The 23,075-nt window shown below is 42.3% G+C and overlaps 1 protein-coding gene and 2 long non-coding RNA genes across 3 annotated transcripts in view; 1 reads left to right on the top strand and 2 right to left on the bottom strand.

Moving 5' to 3' along the window:
- The window catches only part of LOC145521252 (uncharacterized), a 74,050-nt gene extending 59,175 nt beyond the window's left edge, over positions 1-14,875 (bottom strand). Inside the window, exons 1-3 of the long non-coding RNA XR_014065267.1 lie at positions 14,286-14,875; positions 13,668-13,789; positions 10,038-10,169 (exon numbers count right to left, since the gene is read on the bottom strand). This is a non-coding gene — a long non-coding RNA (uncharacterized LOC145521252). The remainder of the gene's footprint in view (positions 1-10,037; positions 10,170-13,667; positions 13,790-14,285) is intronic.
- A 1,931-nt stretch (positions 14,876-16,806) lies between these two features.
- Positions 16,807-18,777, bottom strand: LOC145521253 (uncharacterized). The gene is made up of 2 exons (XR_014065268.1): positions 18,101-18,777; positions 16,807-17,731 (listed from the first exon to the last, which is right to left on the bottom strand). It is a non-coding gene; the product is annotated as an uncharacterized LOC145521253 (long non-coding RNA).
- MARCKS (myristoylated alanine rich protein kinase C substrate) lies at positions 16,996-23,075 on the top strand. The gene is made up of 2 exons (XM_081529607.1): positions 16,996-17,507; positions 19,317-23,075. The coding sequence occupies exons 1-2, from the start codon at positions 17,406-17,408 to the stop codon at positions 20,214-20,216; spliced, it is 1,002 nt and encodes a 333-aa protein (XP_081385733.1). The 5' UTR covers positions 16,996-17,405; the 3' UTR covers positions 20,217-23,075.

Raw genomic sequence — 23,075 nt, 5'->3', positions numbered from 1 at the left:
TTTAATACTTCCATATGAACTATGAAACATAATGTGCCTCTTAAAAAGAATGAGGTTAAAAAAAAAAAAAGAATGAGGTTTTTCTACATGGACTCTTAAGGGCATTCTTGAAGATATGAAGTTTTAAAAAGTCACAGAATAGAATAGATTATAGAAAATAATTTCATTCATTCCATTTGTAAAACTCATGTACATATTGGTCTGTGAGCATGAAAATGAATAGGAATAAAACTCAAAAAGAAATATTACAAGCAACTAACAGAGAGTAAAGGAATTCCTAAAATAAGGAAAAGTGAAAGGGAATTTTTTTCAGTTACTTTATATTTTCCTATCCCATTTTAAAAATTGCAATACAAACATATATCTCTTCTCATTAAACATTTTTACAGAAAAAAAAACAGAATTAGCAATGTGCAGTATTTTTATTAACATAGCTCCCACCTTATACAGAACTATTTGGTCAGGTAATAGGCTAGCAGAGTTATAAAGTCTTAAGTCTAGAGCTATGTTTTGTAACTCACTCATTTCTTTTCCTTATTTTTCATATTTACCTAAATAGCTCTAGTTTTTATAAAGGTCAGGCTAATACAAAAGCACTGAAAATTTTATAAGAGCAAAATTTTGAACTGTGTGAGCCTGCTTATACCCCTGTTCTTTTCAATGAATATATTAATACAGTTGGCTCTCAGGTATTCTGCTTCATTGACTATGCTAAAGCCTTTGACTGTGTGGATCACAACAAACTGTGGAAAATTCTTAAAGAGATGGGAATACCAGACCACCCTGCCTGACTTCTGAAAAACCTGTATGCAGGTCTAGAAACAATAGTTAGAACTGGACATGGAACAACGGACTGGTTCCAAATTTGGAAAGGAGTACGTCAAGGCTGTATATTGCCACCCTGCTTATTTAACTTATACGCAGAGTACATCATATGAAATGCCAGGCTGGATGAATCACAAGCTGGAATCAAGACTGCCAAGACAAATATCAACAACCTCAGATATGCCGATGATATCACTCTTAGTGACAGAAAGAAAAGAGGAACTAAAGAGTCTCTTGATGAAGATGAAAGAGAGTGAAAAGGATGGCTTAAAACACAACATTCAAAAAACTAAGATCATGGCATCCAGTCCCATCACTTCATGGCAAATAGATGGGGAAAAACTGGAAACAGAGGCAGATTTTATTTTCTTGGGCTCCAAAATCTCTGTAGATGGTGACTGCAGCTACGAAATTAAAAGACGCTTACTCCTTGGAAGAAAAGCTATGACCAACCTAGACAGCATATTAAAAAGCAGAGACATCACCTTGCTGACAAATATTCATATAGTCAAAGCTATGGCTTTTACAGTAGTCATGTTTGAATGTGAGAGCTGCACTTCATAAAGAAGGTTGAGTGCTGAAGAATTGATGCTTTTGAACTGTGGGGCTGGAGAAGACTCTTGAGAGTCCCTTGGGCTGCAAGGAGATCAAACCAGTCAATCCTAAAGGAAATCAACCCTGAATATTCATTGGAAGGGTTGCGCTGAAGGAGAAGCTGACGCTCCAATACTTTGGCTACCTGATGGGAAGAGTCAACACACTGGAAAAGATCCTGATGCTGGGAAAGACTGAGGGCAGGAGGAGAAGGGGGTGACAGAGGATGAGATGCTTGGATGATACCATCGACTCAACGGACATGAGTTTGAGCAAACTCTGGGAGATAGTGATGGACAGGGAAGCCTGGCGTGCTACAGTCCATGGGGTCGCAACACAACTTAGCAACTGAACAACAATGACAGTTGGCTCTCAGGTATTCATATGTGTTCCCCATCCATGAATGTAACCAACCAGGGATCACATACTAAATTTAAGATCTGCAGTCGGATGAGTCCACAGATGAGGAATCCTCAGAAACAGAATGGCAGACTGTGGAACTTCAGCCTCAAGGGATTCTGATATCCAAGGCTGGTCCTGGATATAAACCTAGGCATATACTATGGGACGACTGTATACACAAATCCAACCTTTAAAGCTGTCCTTGGATATAGGCATGATCTATTAATAAAAATCCGTAATTTTTCCTTGAGGATGCAATAACTCTGGAGAGCTACCACTGCTACATGGTGCTCTGGGGCAGTGATGCTCTGGGCCAGACATCAACTCTGAATCACATGATACTGGTGGTTCTGCATAGCAAGAACACAATTTGAATCTGATATCCAATCTTCCATGAAGTTCTAAAATTCTTGCTCTGTAAGGGAAAGGGCATTTTTAAACTCAGTTTCCAGGCCCCTGGAACACTTTCACTGCTTATTTTCAGAGTGATCTAAGCAAAATCACTTCAAGCTTTCCATGCCTTGGTATCTATCCTATCACTGAAATGATACCAGTGCTTGTCTCACAGAGCCTGGACCCAAAGCTAAGTTTATGTGATTGTAAAATTCTTAACTGCTACACCAGAGAGCATGTCTGATGCTTCCTACCTCCTGGTATACACGTTTTACATTTTGAAATCATGATGATGATGATAATCATAGCAAGGACCATAGTTTGTTATAAATTATCTCTTTTTAATATTTTCTCAAAACTGGAGGAAAAAGAAAAAACTGCAGAAATTAAATTTGCATATGGATAACAACATACTGCCAAGAAAAACCCAGCACATAAATAAATAATTAAGAGATTGTTGATAATAAGATTTTTAATTAGCACTCAAGGAAAAAAGAGAGAGAGAGAACCTGAAGAAACTCATTACTCTATCTGTACTTTCTATGAAAAGGGTGGGATTAAAAAAAAATCTAATTCGAATTTTTCAAATTGCTGTTTATTCTGGCATCTCTCTGCTGTCTCTCCCAGCTAAGTCTCAGATAAAGCGATGTCCCAGAGAAGAGGGCAAAACACTGACTTACATTAAACAGCGCTGGTTTGCAGGATATTTCAGGAAAAGCACAGATTAAGAAAAGATAGTTATAAAAAAAAATGTGGAGATACAGCATTTGCTTAATCATGTAAAATTCTAAATGCTAATTAAAATTAATATTAATTGAGAAATATAATCTCACCTCCCTCATGACAGCAGCCGACTTACTGGAAGAAAAAGACAACTACCAATTCTATTGCCTTCCAGCACCTCTAGTCTCTAAAGTCAGCTTCTCTCTTCAGGAATTCTGCACAAGGGAAAAGTGAAGATATGGGTTCACTGCAAGTACTTACTTAAACAAGTTCTTAATAACAGCTCTGTGATTCCCCCTTATTCCAAGATGAAAAAGAATCCCCACATACACCATTTATCTAGGACTTAGGGAGTCCCAGGCTATTACATGTACTATCTCAATACATTCTTCTTATCTCCTGCCTATTTTCACTCCGATCCCAACAGAAAACCTCTTACAAAGTACAACTTAAAACAACAATAATACATTATCTTAACAACTCTTTCAGTTCAGTTCAGTTCAGTCACTCAGTCATGTCCGACTCTTTGCGACCCCATGGACTGCAGCACGCCAGGCCTCCCTGTCCATCACCAACTCCCGGAGTTTACTCAAACTCATGTCCTTTGAGTTGGTGATGCCATCCAACCATCTCATCCTCTGTCCTCCCCTTCTCCTCCCACTCTCAATCTTTCCCAGCATCAAGGTCTTTTCAAATGAGTCAGTTCTTCTCATCAGGTGGCCAAAGTATTGGAGTTTCAACTTCAACATCAGACCTTCCAACGAATATTCAGGACTGATTTCCTTTAGGATGGATCGGTTGGATCTCCTTGGTAGTCCAAGGGACTCTCAAGAGTCTTCTCCAACACTATAGTTCAAAAGCACCAATTCTTCAGCATTCAGCTTTCTTTATAGTCTAACTCTCACATCCATACATGACTACTGGAAAAACCATAGCCTTGACTAGATGGACCTTTGTTGACAAAGTAATGTCTCTGCTTTTTAATATGCTGTCTAGAATGGTCACAACTTTTCTTCCAAGGAGTAAGCGTCTTTTAATTTCATGGCTGCAATCACCATCTGCAGTGATTTTGGAGCCCCCCAAAATAAAGTCTGCCACTGTTTCCACTGTTTCCCCATATATTTGCCATGAAGTGATGGGACTGGATGCCATGATCTTTGTTTTCTGAATGTTGAGCTTAAAGCCAACTTTCTTACTCTGCTCTTTCACTTTCCTCAAGAGGCTCTTTAGTTCTTCTTCACTTTCTGCCATAAGGGTAGTGTCATTTGCGTATCTGAGGTTATTTCTATTTCTCCCAGCAATCTTGACTCCAGCTTGTGCTTCAGCCAGCTCAGCGTTTCTCATGATGTACTCTGCATGTAAGTTAAATAAGCACAGTGACAATATACAGCCTTGACGTACTTCTTTTCCTATTTGGAACCAGTCTGTTGTTCCAAAAATCAGTCTGTTGTTCCAACAACTCTTTAAGATACAAATTTTTATCTCTATCTTGTGAAGGGCTCAGGGAACCTGTCAACTACTGAAGGTCATTACATAGCTACCAATTGATTGCCCCTGAAACTGAACCCATGTCCTGAAATACTGCAGTTCCACTATACTACAGCGACTTCATCCCAAGAGTGACATACTCTCTGAAGACAAGTATTAATTTTAGAGACAACCAAAAGCACAGTGAATAAAATTATACTTTAAAACTTAATTGAAGTCGTTTTCACATACCTAGAAGGTGTTAGTATTATTAAAGTGAGTGATCCAAGTTGATAATGCAGTTTATAATAATAAAATTTATCATAAAACACAATTATGAAGTATTGAAGCAGTTTCTTATATGGTTCCAACTAAAGAGGAATGTTCCCCAAACTGATCTGAAGATTGGCATTTGTTTGATGGGTGTTCTGATAAAGTGATCATTTCAAAGGAAAGCTGCTTGTTTCTATAAGTGTCGATACAGTGGCAATGGAAATCAATGTTCTCAATTTCCTATTTTACCCCATGCATAGTCATACACTATAATAGTTACATGTGATATATATAATTCAAATATAAATAATATATGATGGAACATATATATTTATACAGTGACATAAACTACATATTAATGTGTTTCATGGAGTCATCCTAAAGACTCATTAAAGACTTAAAAAAAGAATTAAGCTGAAAGATACAGACATAAGAATATGTTTGCCTATCCGGTGTCAAATAATTTTTCACTGTTTTCTCCCATTAAATTGAATGAATCAACTAAATATCAAATTATTATCAAAAAACAGATGTCTAAAATATAATAATTGTTTTTTGCTTATTATGAGATACTCTCAAGACATCACATTATAACAACATGAATTTTGTCAATTCAAAATTTCAGATATTTTTTGCCATCTAATGAAAAGAATACAAATAGAATATACAGAGAGAAAAGACAGCCTTCAGAATGCGAGAAAATAATAGCAAATGAAGCAACTGACAAAGAATTAATCTCAAAAATATACAAGCAGCTCCTGCAGCTCAATTCCAGAAAAATAAACAACCCAATCAAAAAGTGGGCCAAAGAACTAAACAGACATTTCTCCAAAGAAGACATACAGATGGCTAACATACACATGAGAAGATGTTTAACATCACTCATTATCAGAGAAATGCAAATCAAAACCACAATGAGGTACCATTTCACGCCTGTCAGAATGGCTGCTATCCAAAAGTCTACAAGCAATAAATGCTGGAGAGGGTGTGGAGAAAAGGGAACCCTCTTACACTGTTGGTGGGAATGCAAACTAGTACAGCCACTATGGAGAACAGTGTGGAGATTCCTTAAAAAACTGGAAACAGAACTGCCGTACGATCCAGCGACACCAAGGAAACCAGAACTGAAAGAGACACGTGTACCCCAATGTTCACTGCAGCACTGTTTACAATAGCCAGGACATGGAAGCAACCTAGATGTCCATCAGCAGACAAATGGATAATAAAGCTGTGGTACACATACACAATGGAATATTACTCAACCATTAAAAAGAATGCATTTGAATCAGTTCTAATGAGGTGGATGAAACTGGAGCCTATTATACAGAGTGAAGTAAGTCAGAAAGAAAAACACCAATACAGTATACTAACGCATATATATGGAATTTAGAAAGATGGTAACGATGACCCTATATGTGAGACAGTAAAAGAGACACAGATGTAAAGAACAGTCTTTTGGACTCTGTGGGAGAAGGCAAGGATGGGATGATTTGAGAGAATAGCATTGAAACATGTATATTATCATATGTGAAACAGATCACCAGTCCAGGTTCGATGCATGAGACAGGGTGCTCAAGGCTGGTGCACTGGGATGACCCTGAGGGATGGGATGGGGATGGAGGTGGGAGGGGGGTTCAGGATGGGGAACACATGTACACCCATGGCTGATTCATGTCAATGTATGGCAAAACCACTACAATATTGTAAAGTAATTAGCCTCCAATTAAAATAAATACATTAATTTTTTAAAAAAAGAATATAGGGAGAATTATTACCTGTTTTAGTCAATTAACAGACATTGTGTAGTTTAAATTCACTATAAGTACTTAGGACATTTAAAAAATAATGCAGAAAAAAAAGAGAGAGAGAGATCCAGCCAAGGAAATTAAGTGTCAATGTGAGAAAAAGAAATGTTACAGATATAAAAAATTTTTTCGTGAAGAAGGAAAAACTGTTCTTGTCCACATACTCAGAAGGCGATGTCTATGATTTTTTTTAGCTGCTGTTTTCTCTTCTCTCCCTCTTAGGGGGACATTTCGCCCCTTCTGGTGCAATTGTTCTTACGGTTGGGTCAAACATATGAGACTAGAAAAGGACATGAGAAGTTCAAAGTTAAGACTCTCTTTGTCAAAAAGAGAGATCAGTCTACCATCCCCTTGAAATCTGCTCCTTTTTCACCCCTAAAAAAGAGAAGCCAATGGAGAACTGCTTCCTAAATTGATTTAAATTATGAGATACCTTGAAGAAGTTCTTCAACCTTCTCTCCACAAAGAATATTTAATGGGGCTATACTAAAAACTCGTAATTACTAATTCTTTGCCAGAAGGCAGATGAAACAATTATAGAGAAGAGTTTAATAAATTGGCTCTCAAACTATCCTCTGCCTGGAGATTTGCAGATTATAAAGTATTTTGGAAGTCACGCAGGGAGGCTTAGATCCTGGGTAACTGAAAGTCAGTTTTTGATCAATGGAGGTAGAAGGGAGATATTTGTGGCACAGACTGCCCTACAAAGGGGAGAAACTAGCAATCAGGTAATTTAGGCAGATGCATTAAAAACCTTGACTTCAGTTTTATCACGTATTGAGAAAATATGAAAGATGTTTGAAAGGAAAAAAAATCAACATAACTTGAGAAAGATGATCTATGGGGTATTCTGAGTTTCAATAAATTATACAATGAAAATCCCAGTACTTTCCTTGTTACTGAAATATTTTTATATTTTATAAAGTCTAATGAATGGTAATTTTAAAGAGAAAATAGTCAACATAGAAAAACTGTGTCCAAAAATGTGAAAGAAAGATAGTAGAGATGGAAAGAGAAGTTTATGGGCTGACCAAACACATAAAAGCTTCAGGTTTTGTTTTAGATGGTTAGTTTGTTTTAGTTTTTTTTTTTTAACTTTTTTATTTTGTATTGTGGAATAGCCAATTACAATGTTGTAATAATTTCAGGTGAACAGGAAAGGGACTCAGTCATACATACATACATAACATGGAACCATTAGTTTTAGTTTTTAATTCTAATTGGTAGTAGACTAGTTTGGTCATACTGAATCCTGAAGAAGGTCTTACATATGGTTCTATTCTTAGCCTGGAAAGTGAAGGAGAGGAATGAGTCAAAAATGTCTTCAAGAAAACTAAAGAAATCCTTTCATAATGTGATGCTAGTTTAAGTGGGAAAATGATAACCTGAGTTTGAGAGAGTGGTGAGAAATACCCACAGCAATGCCCAGATCAGTAATGATATCACAGAAAATACAGATCTGGAATGTGGGGTAGCAGTTAGGACAGGAATTTCTGATTTTAATGTCACTAGCATAGAAGTAATACTTGAAGCGATCAGAATGAAACTCAAAATCAATTAAAATGTGGCATGACTCTCTTTTTATTAAGTTATCAAGGTGGAATGGGAATGGAAAAATGGGAGCCCTCTACACAAGGGCAGAGACAGCAGGATGGGCCATTGAGACAGTCCCTGCCTGTCCCAGCTGACCACAAGATACTGGCTGGTGTGAGCAGCCATAAGTAGGAGTTCAGGCAAATTATTCAGCTCTCTTATAACTGGGAATTAACTGATGCCTGAATTTACTGTGAGTATTAAATGAAATATACATAATACTGCTTTACATTTTAAAACCTATCATATAACTAAAGAGGCTTCCCAGGTGACACAATGGTAAACAATCTGCCTGCCAATGCAAGAGATGCAGGACACGTGGGTAGGATCCCTGGGTCAGGAAGATCCCCTGGAGAAGGAAATGGCAACCCACTCCAGTATTCTTGCCTGGAAAATTCCATGGACAGAGGAGCCTGGCGAAGGGGCCTCAGTCCATGGGATTGCAAACAGTCAGACACGACTGAGCGATGCAGCACATACAATCAAAATGTACATCAAATTTCAACTGCAGACTTAATGGAAGAATACCCCATTCTTATCACCCCTGCATTCTCTGTTGTAATTTTCTTCCCAGGAACGCTCACAGTCTTCCCACAGTAGTGCTGTGAAGGTCTGTACCTTCTCATCTCTGGTCTCAGCTCCCAGACACATCTCATGTCTTGATTTCCTTCCCAACAGTAACTTCCTCTTGAGTTCTACACTCTATTTTACCTACATTCCAATGGCTTCACTCTGCCCTCAGCCAGACTCACATTTTTGGCTCCAGAAAAGATAAAGGTAAGTTCTGAGTGCAACTTAATTTTTTAAGTGTTTTAATTTAATTATACCAATATCTACTCTGCAATAACTATATTATGGATAAAGTTTCTAAGGATGGTGCCAGGTTCAAGAATCTGATTTGTCAGATTCTGAGTGTGTGTGTGTGTGTGATTTTTGAATACTAATTCTCATTTTATACCTGGCCCTAAGTATTTCTCTCACAATGCATAAATGAACTTGAATGCCTTTTGGTTAATTTTTAGTGTCTCCTGGGCATTATTATAACCTCCAGGAGAAATGGAAACATCTCATAAAATTCTTACTCTAAGACAGCATGGTATCCAGGGAAACACTGTCACAAACCCTGGAACCACCAAGAGCTGGATTCACAACCCAATCCAGCCCAGACCACTTACAAGCAACAAAAAATTTGAGCATATTATGTAACCTCTAGGGATTCAGTGAGCTATTATAGGTAAAGCACTATTACCCAGTGCCTGGTGTAAAGTAGAAGCTTAACAAATACCAGTTGAGCAAATGAACATCAGCATCCTTCCCAATCATTCCATCAGAAAGCCCAACAGAGCACTGAAGACATTGAAATGTCCATTACACGGAGGGGGTCTTACAGAGGTCTGGTTTAGCAGTAGTTTAATAAAAACTTGTCAATTTACTGATTGCAACAAGTGATTTCTAAAGGTTAACATCATTTTTTAAAGACGCAGGCTTAATAGTTGTGGCACACGGGCTTAGCTGCTCTGCGGTGTGTGGGATCTTCCCGGATTAGGGACCAAAACTCTGTCTCCTGCATTGGCAGGTGGATTCTTTACCACTGAGCCACCAGGGAAGCCCTCATACAAACTCTTAACTGAATAGTTATATTTATTACAGTCTCAACTACTGAAGCCCACACGCCCTAGAGCCTGTGCTCTGCAACAAAAGAAGCCACCGCAATGAGAAGCCCGCTCACCACAACTAGAGTAGCCCCTGCTCGTCGCCAACTAGGAAAAGTCTGCATGCAGCAACAAAGACTCAGCCAAAATTAAATAATTTTTTTTTAAAGAGTTTCTACCAAGAGAGAAACTGATATACTGAGTAATCATCATCGGGATTTATCAACATCAAATGGGCACTCATTACTGCTTTAAAATCTCACTACACCCAAAAGTCTCAATACTATGCTTCCCAATTACTATTTCATACCTTCTGTAACATAATCAAACTCAAACTTCTCTTCTTCACCCTTAGCTGATGAATTTCAAAGGCAAGTAGAAACCATCAGAAGGAAACTCTCTCATCTTCCTGGGAGTCAGTCTTGACCATCCTCTTCTTCCCCTGTCACAGGAAAGGAGCAGAGTCTTTCAAAATTCAGTATTTCAGCATGTGCCCTACATCTCCACCCCCTTTTGCATTCTTAGGGGCCTCATTCCATTCATTATTCCTTTTCACTGTTATATCGGTTACATTTCCCTTTTACTGGATTAATTTTCAAAGCAGTCAACTTTGCTATATTATCTTCCATCCAAGACAACCCAAATCCAAACAAAAAATATTCTATCATCCCTTTATAGCTACTGCCCTGTCTATCTACACCCTCTACCCAGTCAAACTTCATAAAGAAGGGACTATTTATATTGTCATCTTCTTTTTACCTCCCATTGACTCTTCAACATACTAAATCTGGATGCCACTTTCGACATAAGATAAAAACTGCTTTGCAGCCTGTAACTAGTAACTTCTATATTCTGCATACAGAATACTGTTCTGTAACCAGCAACAACCAATGGAAACTTCTCAGTCTTTATTTGACTTCTCAACAGCATCTGACAAAACTAACCACTCCCTGAGACACTGTCTTCACTGATTTTCCAGACCCCACACTCTTCTGGTTTTCTGTCTCCTTCTTAGAGGTTCCTTCTCAGTCTTCTTTGCCAGCTAGCCTCCTTTTCTACCCAGCCTCACTCTCTTTTTGTTTTTTACTGTTCAATTATTTTTTTATTACTTTGTTATATTATGCTATGCTTTATTAAGGTATAATTGACAAATATCTACCCAGCCTCTTCAGGTAGAAGGTATTTAGGGTGTGCTTCTGCACTCTCTTGGTATACTTTCATGACTTGGCTTCAGAAAGTATTTACATACGGAATGATCACATATCTCTATTTACACTCCAAACCAAACTCTGAGCTCCAGACTCTGACATCTGCACATTTACCTCTTTCACTAGGATATTTTACAGGCATCCAAAAGCATGTCCAAACCAATCTCTTGACCTTCCCCCAAAATCCATTTGAACTCTCCCCTCCTCAGGGGCTTTCCTCCATCTGAACACAACCCTCCACCACTTTACCAGGCTAACGCCTACTTATACTTTAGGTTTCCTACTTTAAAGTGGCCTTCTTAAACCCTCTTAACTAAACTAAACAATCTTATAGAACTCAAATTTCCCTTCAGAGCACATGTGATTATTTATAATTACTTACCTATTTGTGATCTTTTTGTTCAATTTTTATTTCTCTTGTTAGGTTAGAAGCACCTCATCAATTCCCTCACTTCTTCAAATCTGCTCAAAGTTTATCTTCTCAGCGAGCAAGGCCTTTCCTGCCCTCCTATATAGAATTTCAATCCTGCATGCACATCCTCCTTACGTTGTTCTGGACCCACCCCCTTTCCAACACTTAATGTACTGCTAGTATTCCATATAATCTGCTTCTTGTTATTGTTCAGTCGCTAAGTCATGTCCAGCTCTTTGCAACCCCATGGACTGCAGCACATCAGGCTCCCCTGTCTTTCATTACCTCCCAGTTTGCTCACTGATGCCACCCAACAATCTCATTCTCTGTTACCCTCTTCTCTTCCTGCCCTCAGTCTTTCCCAGCATTAGGGTCTTTTCCAATGAGTCAGCTTTTCCCATCACATGACCAGAGAATTGGAGCTTCAGCCTCAGTCCTTCCAATGAATATTCAGGTTGATTTCTTTTAGGATTGACTGGTTTGATCTCCTTGCTGTCCAAGGGACTCTCAAGAGTACTCTAGAGCACCATAATTTGAAGGTATCAATTCTTTAGCGCCCAGCCTTCTTTATGATCCAACTCTCACATCTGTACATGACTACTGGAAAAAAAACTCAGCTTTGACTATGTAGACCTTTGTTGGCAAAGTGATGTCTCTGCTTTTTAATAATACTGTCTAGGGTTGTCATAGCTTTTCTTCCAAGGAGCAAGTGTCTTTTAATTTCATGACTGCAGTCACCGTCTGCAGTGATTTTGAAGTCCAAGAAAATAAAATATGTCACTATTTCCACTTTTCCCCCCATCTATTTGCCATGAAGTGATGGGACAGGCTGCCATGATCTTAGTTTTTTGAATGTTGAGTATCAACCTAGCTTTTTCACTCTTCTCTTTCACTGGAGAAGGGAACGGCAAACCATTCCAGTAGTTTTCCTTCAAGAACCCAATGAACAGTATGAAAAGGTAAAAAGATAAATTGCTTACTTATATTTGTTAAATTTTGTTTTTATCCCTAGTCTAAAATGTAAGCTCCATAAAGATTTCTTGTCTCTTTTGTTCACTGATATGTTTCACATGCCTAGCACGTGATAGGAACTCAAAAAATACCTATTGAATGAATGAGAGGCTGTGTCTGCTTTGAGCCACACTATATTTCAAACTAATCAACTTATGTGGAATTAAAGTTCAGATAATATTAAATCTAAGATGAAAAACAGAGCATAACACCATAAATACAGTGGGATCTTGTATTTTCTGAATAAATGAATGTTCAATGAATGCTAAATGAATGTCAAATGAAAAAGGTATATTTAATGGAATCTAGAAAGTGGCCCTCATCTTTTTTCTTTTTTAACCACACATAATTCCATCCTTTGTTCTCTTTCTTCATATTCTAAGAAGTTTTAAGAGATAATAATGTGAAGTCGAAGTTACAAGGGAGGACAGACATGTTCATCCTCTTCCCTTGTGTCAGGGGTGTCAGCTGATGTCTAGCACCTTCCAGGTACTCAGCAGGAGCTGAATTAAGTAATCTGGGAATGAATAAGCAACTTACCAATAAATCTGTGCCATCAAAAGAAGGTAAGCACCAGAAGTAGTGGAAGAAGCTGGAGACTTGGAATCATCAAGGCAGTGAGCTCTATTCCCATTTCTACCAACTGACAATATCTGGGACTGTTTCTTCATTTGGTAAGAGAAGAGATGAAACTAGATAATCCACTTCCTCTAAAGCAGACTATCTACTAAAATGCAAGCTCCTTGGGAATTCCTTGGCAGTACAGAGTCAGACTATAAAGAAGGCTGAGTGCCAAAGGATTAATGCTTTCGGACTGTGGTGCTGGTGAAGACTCTTGAAAGTCTCTTGGACAGCAAGAAGATCAAACCAGTCAATCCTAAAGGAAATAAACCCTGAATATTCATTGGAAGGACTGATGCTGAAGCTGAAGCTCTAATACTTTGGCCACCTGATGCGAAGAACTTACTCATTGGAAAAGACCCTGATGCTGGGAAAGACTGAGGGCAGGAGGAGAAGTAGCCTACAGAGGATGAGATGCTTGGATGGCATCATGGACATAACGGACATGAGTTTGAGCAAACTCAGGGAAACAGTGAAGGACAGGGAAGCCTGGCGTTCCGCAGTCCATGGGGTCGCAAAGAGTTGGAAATGACTTAGCAACTCAACAACAACAACAAAACCAGTGGTTAGGACTCTGCCCTTCCACTACACAAAGCAAGGGAGCAAGAGTTCCATACCTTGTGAGGAACTAAGAACCTGCAAGCAGCAGGTGGGGTGGGGGTGCGGGGGAGGCTTGGGAAGTAAGTACCTTGAGGCCAGGAACTTCTCTCTCTTGTTCACTGACGGGAAAACAAGGCCTACATCAGTATGTGCGGCATACAGTAGTCCCTCAAGAATCTGTGGAACCATCTCTAAAAATTCCTTCTACTGCTAACATAAGGGAAAAAAATAATTTTGAGATATCTTAAACAAAATAAAGCGTTCTTCTTCTAGAGAAAACTATATACAGGTCGTTAACATCTTAGAAATACCCTAGTGTGTGGTTACCAGTTTTACATTTTCACTATGACCGCTTGGGTTCCTTAGTCTTATTTACATAAATTACCTTTATTTTTTTATTTTTTTAATAAATTTATTTATTTTAGTTGGGGGCTAATTACTTTACAATATTGTAATAGTTTTTGCCATACATTGACATGAATCAGCCATGGGTTTACATGTGTTCCCCTTCCTGGACCTCCCACCCACCTCCCTCCCCATCCCATCCCTCTGGGTCATCCCATTGCCCCGGCCCTGAGCCCTTGTCTCATGCATCGAACATGGAATGGTGTTCTGTTTCACATTTTTTTTTTTAACTTAGAGGAGGATTTGAAACATTTAGCTCTGGGTGTGTGAACACCGAACTCCTGAGGAACTGTGTACTTACATTGTACAACTTCCTACCGGTTTCAGTCCTGTTTGGCAGTCCTTCCCAGCCATTATGTAGTTTCCGAGACAGAGCAACCTCTTCCCATTTCCCAGGCCTTCCTTCCTCCCCCATCCTCCGCCTTCACCCCCTCGAGCATTCCGGGCTTTCCCCCCGCCCCACCCCCCGTCTGGCCCGACGCCGGGGGAGTCTGAGGGGACCCTGGCGCAGCCCTCAGCAACCTCCACCCTCGGCAGCGTCCCGCAAACCGCCTCCCGCTGCCAGTTACTGGGGCCTGTCGGCTTTCCAACCTGCGCTAAAAATGCGCTTTCCTATCTAAGGAAAACTCTTTTCTACCCTAAACTACCCGACCGCTCCCGGCGAGGGAATCTACGTGTTTACACTTGTTTTCTCGCCCCGGTGCAGCTGAGGGAATTGATTGGCTCCGTCGCGCTCGCGACGCTCGGGGTCCCCCCACGCCCCGCCTGTGCCCCGCCCCCTCGCGCGGCCATCTGCTTTGCTGTCTGTCTCCCTGTCTCTCGCTCTGCATCTCTTTCCCTTCTACCACTTCCCTGCCCACCCTCTCGCCGGCTCCGCCCCTTACCCCTCCCCCCGCCCTGGGCTCTGAATCTTCCCCGGCCGTTGTCAAGGAGACAAGCCGATACTAGGCAAATAGGCATTCGAGAAAGAAAAGGGGGGAAAGCTACCCGGCAGCCTGGTAACAAAGGAGCAATAAAAGCAGCCCCCAAATGGAGGGCTAAGAACACGTCTGGAAAAAAATCTGACAGCTAGCTAGCAATCACCCCAAGTTTAACAGGGAGGGGGATGCAGAAGAAAGGGGCACGATTCACGTTGGGGGTGGGTGGATGTCAACGGTTTAAAAGAGCTATTGAGAATCGCCTGGATGGTGGTTTTCGAATCAACCGGTTTGCTTTTCGAGTTGGAACTCCGCTATTACAAGGGATTCGTATCCATCGCGGCGGCTGGGGTCCTGGTCCAGGCCAGCGGGCTCCCTTAAGGATGATAACATGTTTGGCAAGATACACCTCGACGGAAACGCCTTAACGTCGGCTCTGGGGAGTATGACTTCGTGATGGAATAATGATGCATCTGAAGAAGTGGACAGTGAGAAGACTAAGCTTGTAAAGATCTGCAACTTGGTGACTTTCAAAGCAATACTTGAACAAAGAGTTATTGGCTTGAACTAACCGTCTTTTTCACTCTAGAGTGTGACCCATGTCCCTACAATGAGCAGAAAAATAAAACTTTGAGAATTCAGAGCCAGCACCAGGAGAAATGAACCATACTTTCGACTGCTTCTCACCTCCATAAACGAAAGGTTATTCTTTTCGAGATCACTAAATGTAAACGAAAAAAGGTAGTCTGATTTGGACACGAGTGAAAACTTTGGGAGCAAAAATGTAGGTGGTAGGAGAATGCTTATAAGAGGATGTATAAGTGTATGTATCCTTGATTTTTGCCCCTACCTTCTCCCCCTCCATTATTTAATCAGCGCGCTGTCTTTCACGCACAAATAGCGTCTGGTATTTCCGCGACCAGAGGTGCAGTTGGAGATACCCTGGGTTTCCTTATAGAAGCTATTTCTCTAACCCAAGTTAGGCTTGGAGCGTTCAGGGATCTTCTTGCTATTTCTCAATATGTAATTTCTCCTTAGAAATTGTAATAATCAATCCGGATGTTCAGAATTTCATCGCTGCTGCCTCCCTTCCTTCCAGGAGCCCACTCGCTTGCTTGCACATTCACACACGTTCAGAAAAAAAGAGTCCATCTGATCCTGGCAGTAGACTGAAAAAGATTCATAGCGACGCGAACCGCATCCCAACTGTAAATATGGATTCGCACACTCTAGACTGTGTCTCATTTCACCATAGACGAAAACCGTCATTTCATACAGTGATAAAATGCAAGCCTTATCGATCTTTTGTTCATGATTCTCACTTTATATTGCTGTGTGTGTGTTGGGGGGATCACTAATAAGGGATGGGGGAGGGGCGAGGGTTGATGAGCGCAGAGGCCAATCTCGAAATATTTTATTTCATGTCAATGTGGGATAGAGAAGAGAGTGTGGCTTCGTCTGCTTGCTGGTTTTGCATTTTCCACATCTGGCCTACAGACCTAATTCTAACTAGCGATCTCTTTTGATGAAATTCGATCTTCTTGGTTTAAATACCTTTCGATTTGGGGCGATTTCACATTTGCAACAGTTAGAAGAACAAACCCTGTGCAAGATCGTGAAACCTATATAGAACAGACACAGAAAACATGCTGCACCCAAATCCCAACCATTGTCTTAAAAACTTGCGTACATACACACATACACATAAACACACGGGAAGATGGGGGAGGGGAGGGAGTGGAAGGAGACAGACACGGTTATAGACCGACTAGAGCCAAAGCGAGTCAAGTTAACGCTTTCTCCGCCCTCATCCACAATTACCCCCCCGCGTTAATTAATTGCAAACAAAGCAAGCCAATTCAGTACTGCATTATTATTTTCAAGCAGAAGGAGGCGAAAGGCATGTATTTTTTAATTGATTTATTTATTTGGAGGACATTAATTCTCGGTCTGAGGCTGATTTTCAAACCGTTTGCAAAGCGCGGCTCCATTGTTCGCCGGGCGCGCAGACCCCGCCCCCTGCTTTGTGTGCGGCGCGCGGATTGGCCGGTGAGCGCGGGGGCCGCGTCAGCGCCCGCGAGCCCATTCATCTGTGCACTTGGGCGTTGGACCCCGCATCTTATTAGCAACCAGGGAGATTTCTCCATTTTCCTCTTGTCTACAGTGCGGCTACAAATCTGGGATTTTTTTATTACTTCTTTTTTTTAAAAAACTACAACTTGGGCTCCTTTTTTTGTGCTCGACTTTTCCACCCTTTTCCCCTCCCTCCTGCGCTGCTGCTTTTTGATCTCTACGACTAAAATTTTTTTATCCGGCGTGTATTTAATCGGTTCTGTTCTGTCCTCTTCACCACCCCCACTCCCCCCTCCCTCCGGTGTGTGTGCTGCTGCCGCTGCCGCCGCTGCTGCTGCCGCTGCTGCTGCCGCTTGCCCCGTCGTTACACCAACCCGAAGCTCTTTGTTCCCCCTTTGGATCTGTTGAGTTTCTTTGTTGAAGAAGCCAGCATGGGTGCCCAGTTCTCCAAGACCGCCGCGAAGGGAGAAGCCACCGCGGAGAGGCCCGGGGAGGCGGCTGTGGCCTCGTCGCCTTCTAAAGCGAATGGGCAGGTAAATTCTACCTGTGGTTCTGGTTATTTATTTGGTGTCTTTCTCTAGTCCTGGCGCTTCTCCTTCCTTCCTTGGTCGTGCCCGAGGCGCATTCGGCGGAGAGAAGCGTGGCCAGATTCCAGTGTGAAAGTTGAATGGAAAGCGATAGCCAAATTGTCAATTTCTCATAGGTGGGGTCTCCCCCGACTCCCAAAGTAATGGTTCCCAGAGAATCTTGGCGAATTCTTGTGTAGACGGGAGGAAAGAAGTGATAAATCGTTTAAAATGGCGTGTTTGGAGCTTGGCAGAACCTGACTAGCTAGGTGCTACCCCACACCCCCACCCCCAGCCAGGTTGCGTTTGTGCTTGGTGGGCACAAAGGTGTTTGGGTGGCTCTCGTGTTTGTTGTCGAGACTGGGTCGCCTTCAGGATTTCTAAACTGGTGTGAGTGTGTGTGTGGGGGGGGGGTAGAGAAGGGTGGGGGGAGCGCAGTAGGGATGGCGGTGAAGAAAGGCTGAGGAGGGAAGGAGAGCTGTCTTATTGTATACCGAGGCGGCGTGACCTGGGTTCTTGGAAAGGTTGCTGGCTGGCTGGAGGTGGGCAGGTTTCACTACCTTTCGATGGGCTTTTCTCACTGTTCTCAGTCTTTATTCGTAGTTGTCTGTGGAATTACACACCCTTCTGACTTTTAAATGGTCTGCCTAGGGTGGGAAGACTGTGGGTCCTTGAAGAACCTGTCCAGATGGTCAACAGGAGGCAGTTCGTGTGTTTCAGTCGAGATTGTTGGTGTGCGTGGCGCCTGGACCACTGCGGGGGCTGCCCCGGCGCTGCCCGAACCCAGGCAGATGGCCACAGTTGGGTGGGCGCGAGAGGTCGGCCAAGGGTGGCTGCTTCACAAACACCAGGCAACCACCACGCCTCTTTTCCTAGAGCAGAGGCCGTGTTGCTTCGCCTGCCCTAACCTAATAGGAAAGGCAGGCTCTGCCAAGAGGCTTTGAACCCGTTAAAAATGCAAAATGAGCCGCCGGGGCGCGCCCGGGCTTCGCAGAATCACAGGCAAAGGTGGGCGTGGAAGCAGAGACAAGACCTCTGAAATAATGGTTTTCCCCCTGTCTTGTTGGTTTTATGCCGACCAGGATGCCACCTGAGCTTTGTTTGCGGACTCTGGGCTGAGCTATCCGGGCTCGGGGGCGCCTCGGCCAGCGGGCAGGGCCCGACCGGGCAGGGCGGGGTGGCCCGGCGGCCCCGCCCCTTCGCGCCTGCCTGCGCCAAGCTCAGCTGGTGGAGGCGCAGCGCCCCCTGCCGACCCCAGGTCTTTGGGGTTTAGGGGCTTTGCGCGCGCAGTCTAGGCGCTTCGGGCTGGAACGCTGGGATCCCCCTTGGGAGTTCTTGGTGTTTTGAAGAGGCCTTTAGAGTTTAGAGAGAAAGGGGGACGTGTAACCTAGGCAGAGATCACTGGCTCTGGCTCTGTGTCTCCTTCCAACGGGCGTTTGGTGTATCATTTATTACATGACTCATCCTAAAGCCCGTGAGGCGAAGGTTGGAGTGGGTTACCCTTTGCTTTCCATGTTTCGGACTCGGCCCTCTTAAGGCCTCGGAATTTGTTGCGCGGTCGAGGCCCCCGCAGTGCCTTTAGGCACCCCAAACACCACTGCCCCCAAGTCTTCAAGGAACTCTCGTCTGGGCATCCAACCGCGCCTCCCCATAAGGGAGAGGATGCGCAAAACCTGAGGGGCCCGGAGGGACGGTGGACCCTCCCGGCCCAGAAGTGGGGGCGGGGGTGACAGGCCCGGGCCCCCTCAGTGACCTCCCGCTTTCTCTGCCCCGCAGGAAAATGGCCACGTGAAGGTAAACGGCGACGCTTCTCCCGCGGCCGCCGAGCCCGGCGCCAAGGAGGAGCTGCAGGCCAACGGCAGCGCCCCGGCTGCCGACAAGGAGGAGCCCGCGGCCGCCGGGAGCGGAGCGGCGTCGCCCGCCGCGGCCGAGAAAGATGAGCCGGCCGCCGCTGCCCCCGACGCCGGGGCCAGCCCCGCGGAGAAGGAGGCCCCTGTGGAGGGCGAGGCCGTCGATCCCGGCTCACCCACGGCCGCCGAGGGGGAGGCCGCTTCTGCCGCCTCCTCGACGTCTTCGCCGAAGGCTGAGGACGGGGCCACGCCCTCGCCCAGCAACGAGACCCCGAAAAAAAAAAAGAAGCGCTTTTCCTTCAAGAAGTCTTTCAAGCTGAGCGGGTTCTCCTTCAAGAAGAACAAGAAGGAGGCAGGCGAGGGCGGTGAGGCCGAAGGGGCCGCCGGCGCCTCCGCCGAAGGCGGCAAGGACGAGGCCTCTGGGGGCGCCGCTGCAGCCGCCAGCGAGGCGGGTGCGGCCCCCGGGGAGCCGGCAGCGGCGCCAGCCGAGGAGGCAGCCGCGGGCGAGGAGGGGGCGGCGGGGGGCGACCCGCAGGAGGCCAAGCCCGAGGAGGCTGCCGTCGCGCCCGAGAAGCCGCCCGCTAGCGAGGAGGCTAAGGCCGTCGAAGAGCCCAGCAAGGCTGAGGAGAAGGCAGAAGAGGCCGGGGCCAGCGCGGCCGGCTGCGAGGTGCCCTCGGCCGCTGGGCCCGGCGTGCCCCCAGAGCAGGAGGCGGCGCCCGCAGAGGAGGCGGCGGCCGCCCCGGCGTCGTCAGCCTGCGCAGCCCCCTCACAGGAGGCCCACCCCGAGTGCAGTCCAGAAGCGCCCCCAGCGGAGGCAGCCGAGTAAAAGGGCAAGATTTTTTGAGATAATCGAAGAACTTTTCTCCCCCCGTTTGTTTGTTGGAGTGGTGCCAGGTACTGGTTTTGGAGAACTTGTCTACAACCAGGGATTGATTTTAAAGATGTCTTTTTTTATTTTACTTTTTTTTAAACAACAGATTTTGTTTTTAACCCACTCCCCACAGATCCCATCTCAGATCATTCTGTTACCACCATTCCAACAGGTCGAGGAGAGCTTAAATACCTTCCTCTGCCTTGTTTCTCTTTTATTTTTATTTTTTGCATCAGTATTAATGTTTTTTGCATACTTTGCATCTTTATTCAAAATTGTAAACTTTGTCAATCTATGGACATGCCCATATATGAAGGAGATGGGTGGGTCAAAAAGGGATATCAGATGAAGTGATAGGGGCCACCATGGAGAAATTTAAGTGGTGCATAACATTGCCAAGATAATGTACCACTAGAAATGATGATGTAAAGGCTTAGTCTTTTTTTTTTTTAAGAAAAGTTATTACGATGTATTTTGTGAGGCAGGTTTACAACACTACAAGTCTTGACTAAGAAGGAAAGAGAAAAAAAAAAAACACCGATACCCAGATTTTTAAAAAGATCATAGTCTTAGGAGTTCATTTAAACCATAGGAACTTTTCACTTATCTCATGTTAGCTGTACCAGTCAGTGATTAAGTAGAACTACAAGTTGTATAGGCTTTATTGTTTATTGCTGGTTTATGACCTTAATAAAGTGTAATTATGTATTACCAGCAGGGTGTTTTTAACTGTGACTATTGTATAAAAACAAATCTTGATATCCAGAAGCACATGAAGTTTGCAACTTTCCACCCTGCCCATTTTTGTAAAACTGCAGTCATCTTGGACCTTTTAAACACAAATTTTAAACTCAACCAAGCTGTGATAAGTGGAATGGTTACTGTTTATACTGTGGTATGTTTTTGATTACAGCAGACAATGCTTTCTTTTCCAGTCGTCTTTTGAGAATAAGGAAAAAATCTTCAGATGCAATGGTTTTGTGTAGCATCTTGTCTATCATGTTTTGTAAATACTGGAGAAGCTTTGACCAATTTGACTTAGAGATGGAATGTAACTTTGCTTACAAAAATTGCTATTAAACTCCTGCTTAAGGTGTTCTAATTTTCTGTGAGCACACTAAAAGCGAAAAATAAATGTGAATAAAATGTACAAATTTGTTGTGTTTCTTTATGTTCTGATAAAATACTGAGACTTTGAGGTCCTGGTTTCATTTTGAAAAAAGATCTTGCATGCCATCAAGAGTAAATTTTCTTGTGGTTTATAATCTGAAGTTTTCAAACTCAGAAATTTATAATCAATAATATCAGATTACATACAGGAATATCTTACAACATTCCATGTCAAATCTGTTAACGTTTATTTCATTTAGTTTTCTTTAAAAATTGAAGTTATTTTTATTGTAGTTATATATAGCATGTCAGGATGAATCATTTAATACAAAAGTGGTATGATCTGAAGACTATTTAAATGTCTTATGTGAAAATGTCATAAAACTACATTTTTTTTTGTCATGCAGATCCCAAAACAAATTTATACTGAGAATATATTCAATTCAAGCTGGAGGTGGGTCATGAAAAGTGACCGAATGTGTTTTAAAAACTGATGGTGTATTAACCTGCCATTGTAATTGCTTAGTGCTTGGCTAATTTCCAAGTTATAGCTTAGAGTATGCATTATACTTTAGGAGAACAAGCTTAATGTAAAGAAATAATGGTGATGAATGGACGATACTGTTGGTTTATGGGCCTTTGTACTTGCCTCAGTTCAATAGTTGCAAGCATTTTTTTTTTTAATGAAAATAGTGTGTTAGTATCTTGTTATTCAAAGGAAAAGATAGAGAATAAAATTTCTTTGTATAGTAATAATTTACTAGTTACCCTTCTTTGCTCTTTACCACCCCATAACTGGATTTATTTTCTTCACTGGACCTTAAACAACTGCATTTTAAGATAAATGTGGGTTTCACTAAATGCAAAGAAAAGCATTTATGCATACCTGCTTTGCTGTTTTTGAGCAGTGTGCCTTGTAGGGTGAACCACGTTGGTAATAACTGAATGCCAAATCTTAAACTCATTAGAAAAATAACAAATTAGTTTTTGACATGTGCTTTTAATTGGAATAATGGATTATAAATAATAGTTGATGACCTCTTTACCAACACCCTCCCCACTAATAAAATCAAATAACCCTTGGAAGAGTGTGTACTTTTAGTTGGGGTTCCTTGATCTTGGAGGATGTTTAAAAGTTAAAAGTCAAATATGGTAACCAAAGGACTGCTTTATGGGGTCTTCTACATTACCAACTTTTCCTCAAATACCTACTTGGACAAGTACAGCACTTGGTATGTGGTAAGACTCAGAAAAAAAAATGGATTTTAAAAAGTAACCCGGAGTAGTCAAAAATACTATGTAGCCAACTATATTGCTAGGTCTGTTTTTTTAACAGCTGGGGTTTATTAAGATGCTTACTTTGATTTTAATCATTGCCTAAAACACTTTGGGTGGTATCGATGGAGTGGGATTTTCCACCAAATGATTAAGTGAAATTTGACATATATCTTTTCATCCAAAGTTTTGTACATCACATTGTTTTCTAATGGAGAAATGTTAATATGGCTTTTTGTATTACTAAAATAGCTTTGAGATTAAGGAAAAATAAATAACTCTTGTACAGTTCAGTATTGTCTATTAAATCTGTATTGGCAGTGTGTATAATGGCATTTGCTATGGTTATAAAATAATTCCTCTGGATTATAATAATTATTTGATCCAATTCTTATTGCTTGTAAAATAAAGTTTTAACAGTTGATATAA

Source organism: Giraffa tippelskirchi, chromosome 9 (genome assembly GCF_054371585.1).
Source record: "Giraffa tippelskirchi isolate mGirTip1 chromosome 9, T2T-mGirTip1v1.2.pri, whole genome shotgun sequence".
Lineage (NCBI taxonomy): Eukaryota > Metazoa > Chordata > Mammalia > Artiodactyla > Giraffidae > Giraffa > Giraffa tippelskirchi.
The sequence above is the reverse complement of the archived record's forward strand: the minus strand, read 5'-3'. Positions and strand labels throughout refer to the sequence as shown.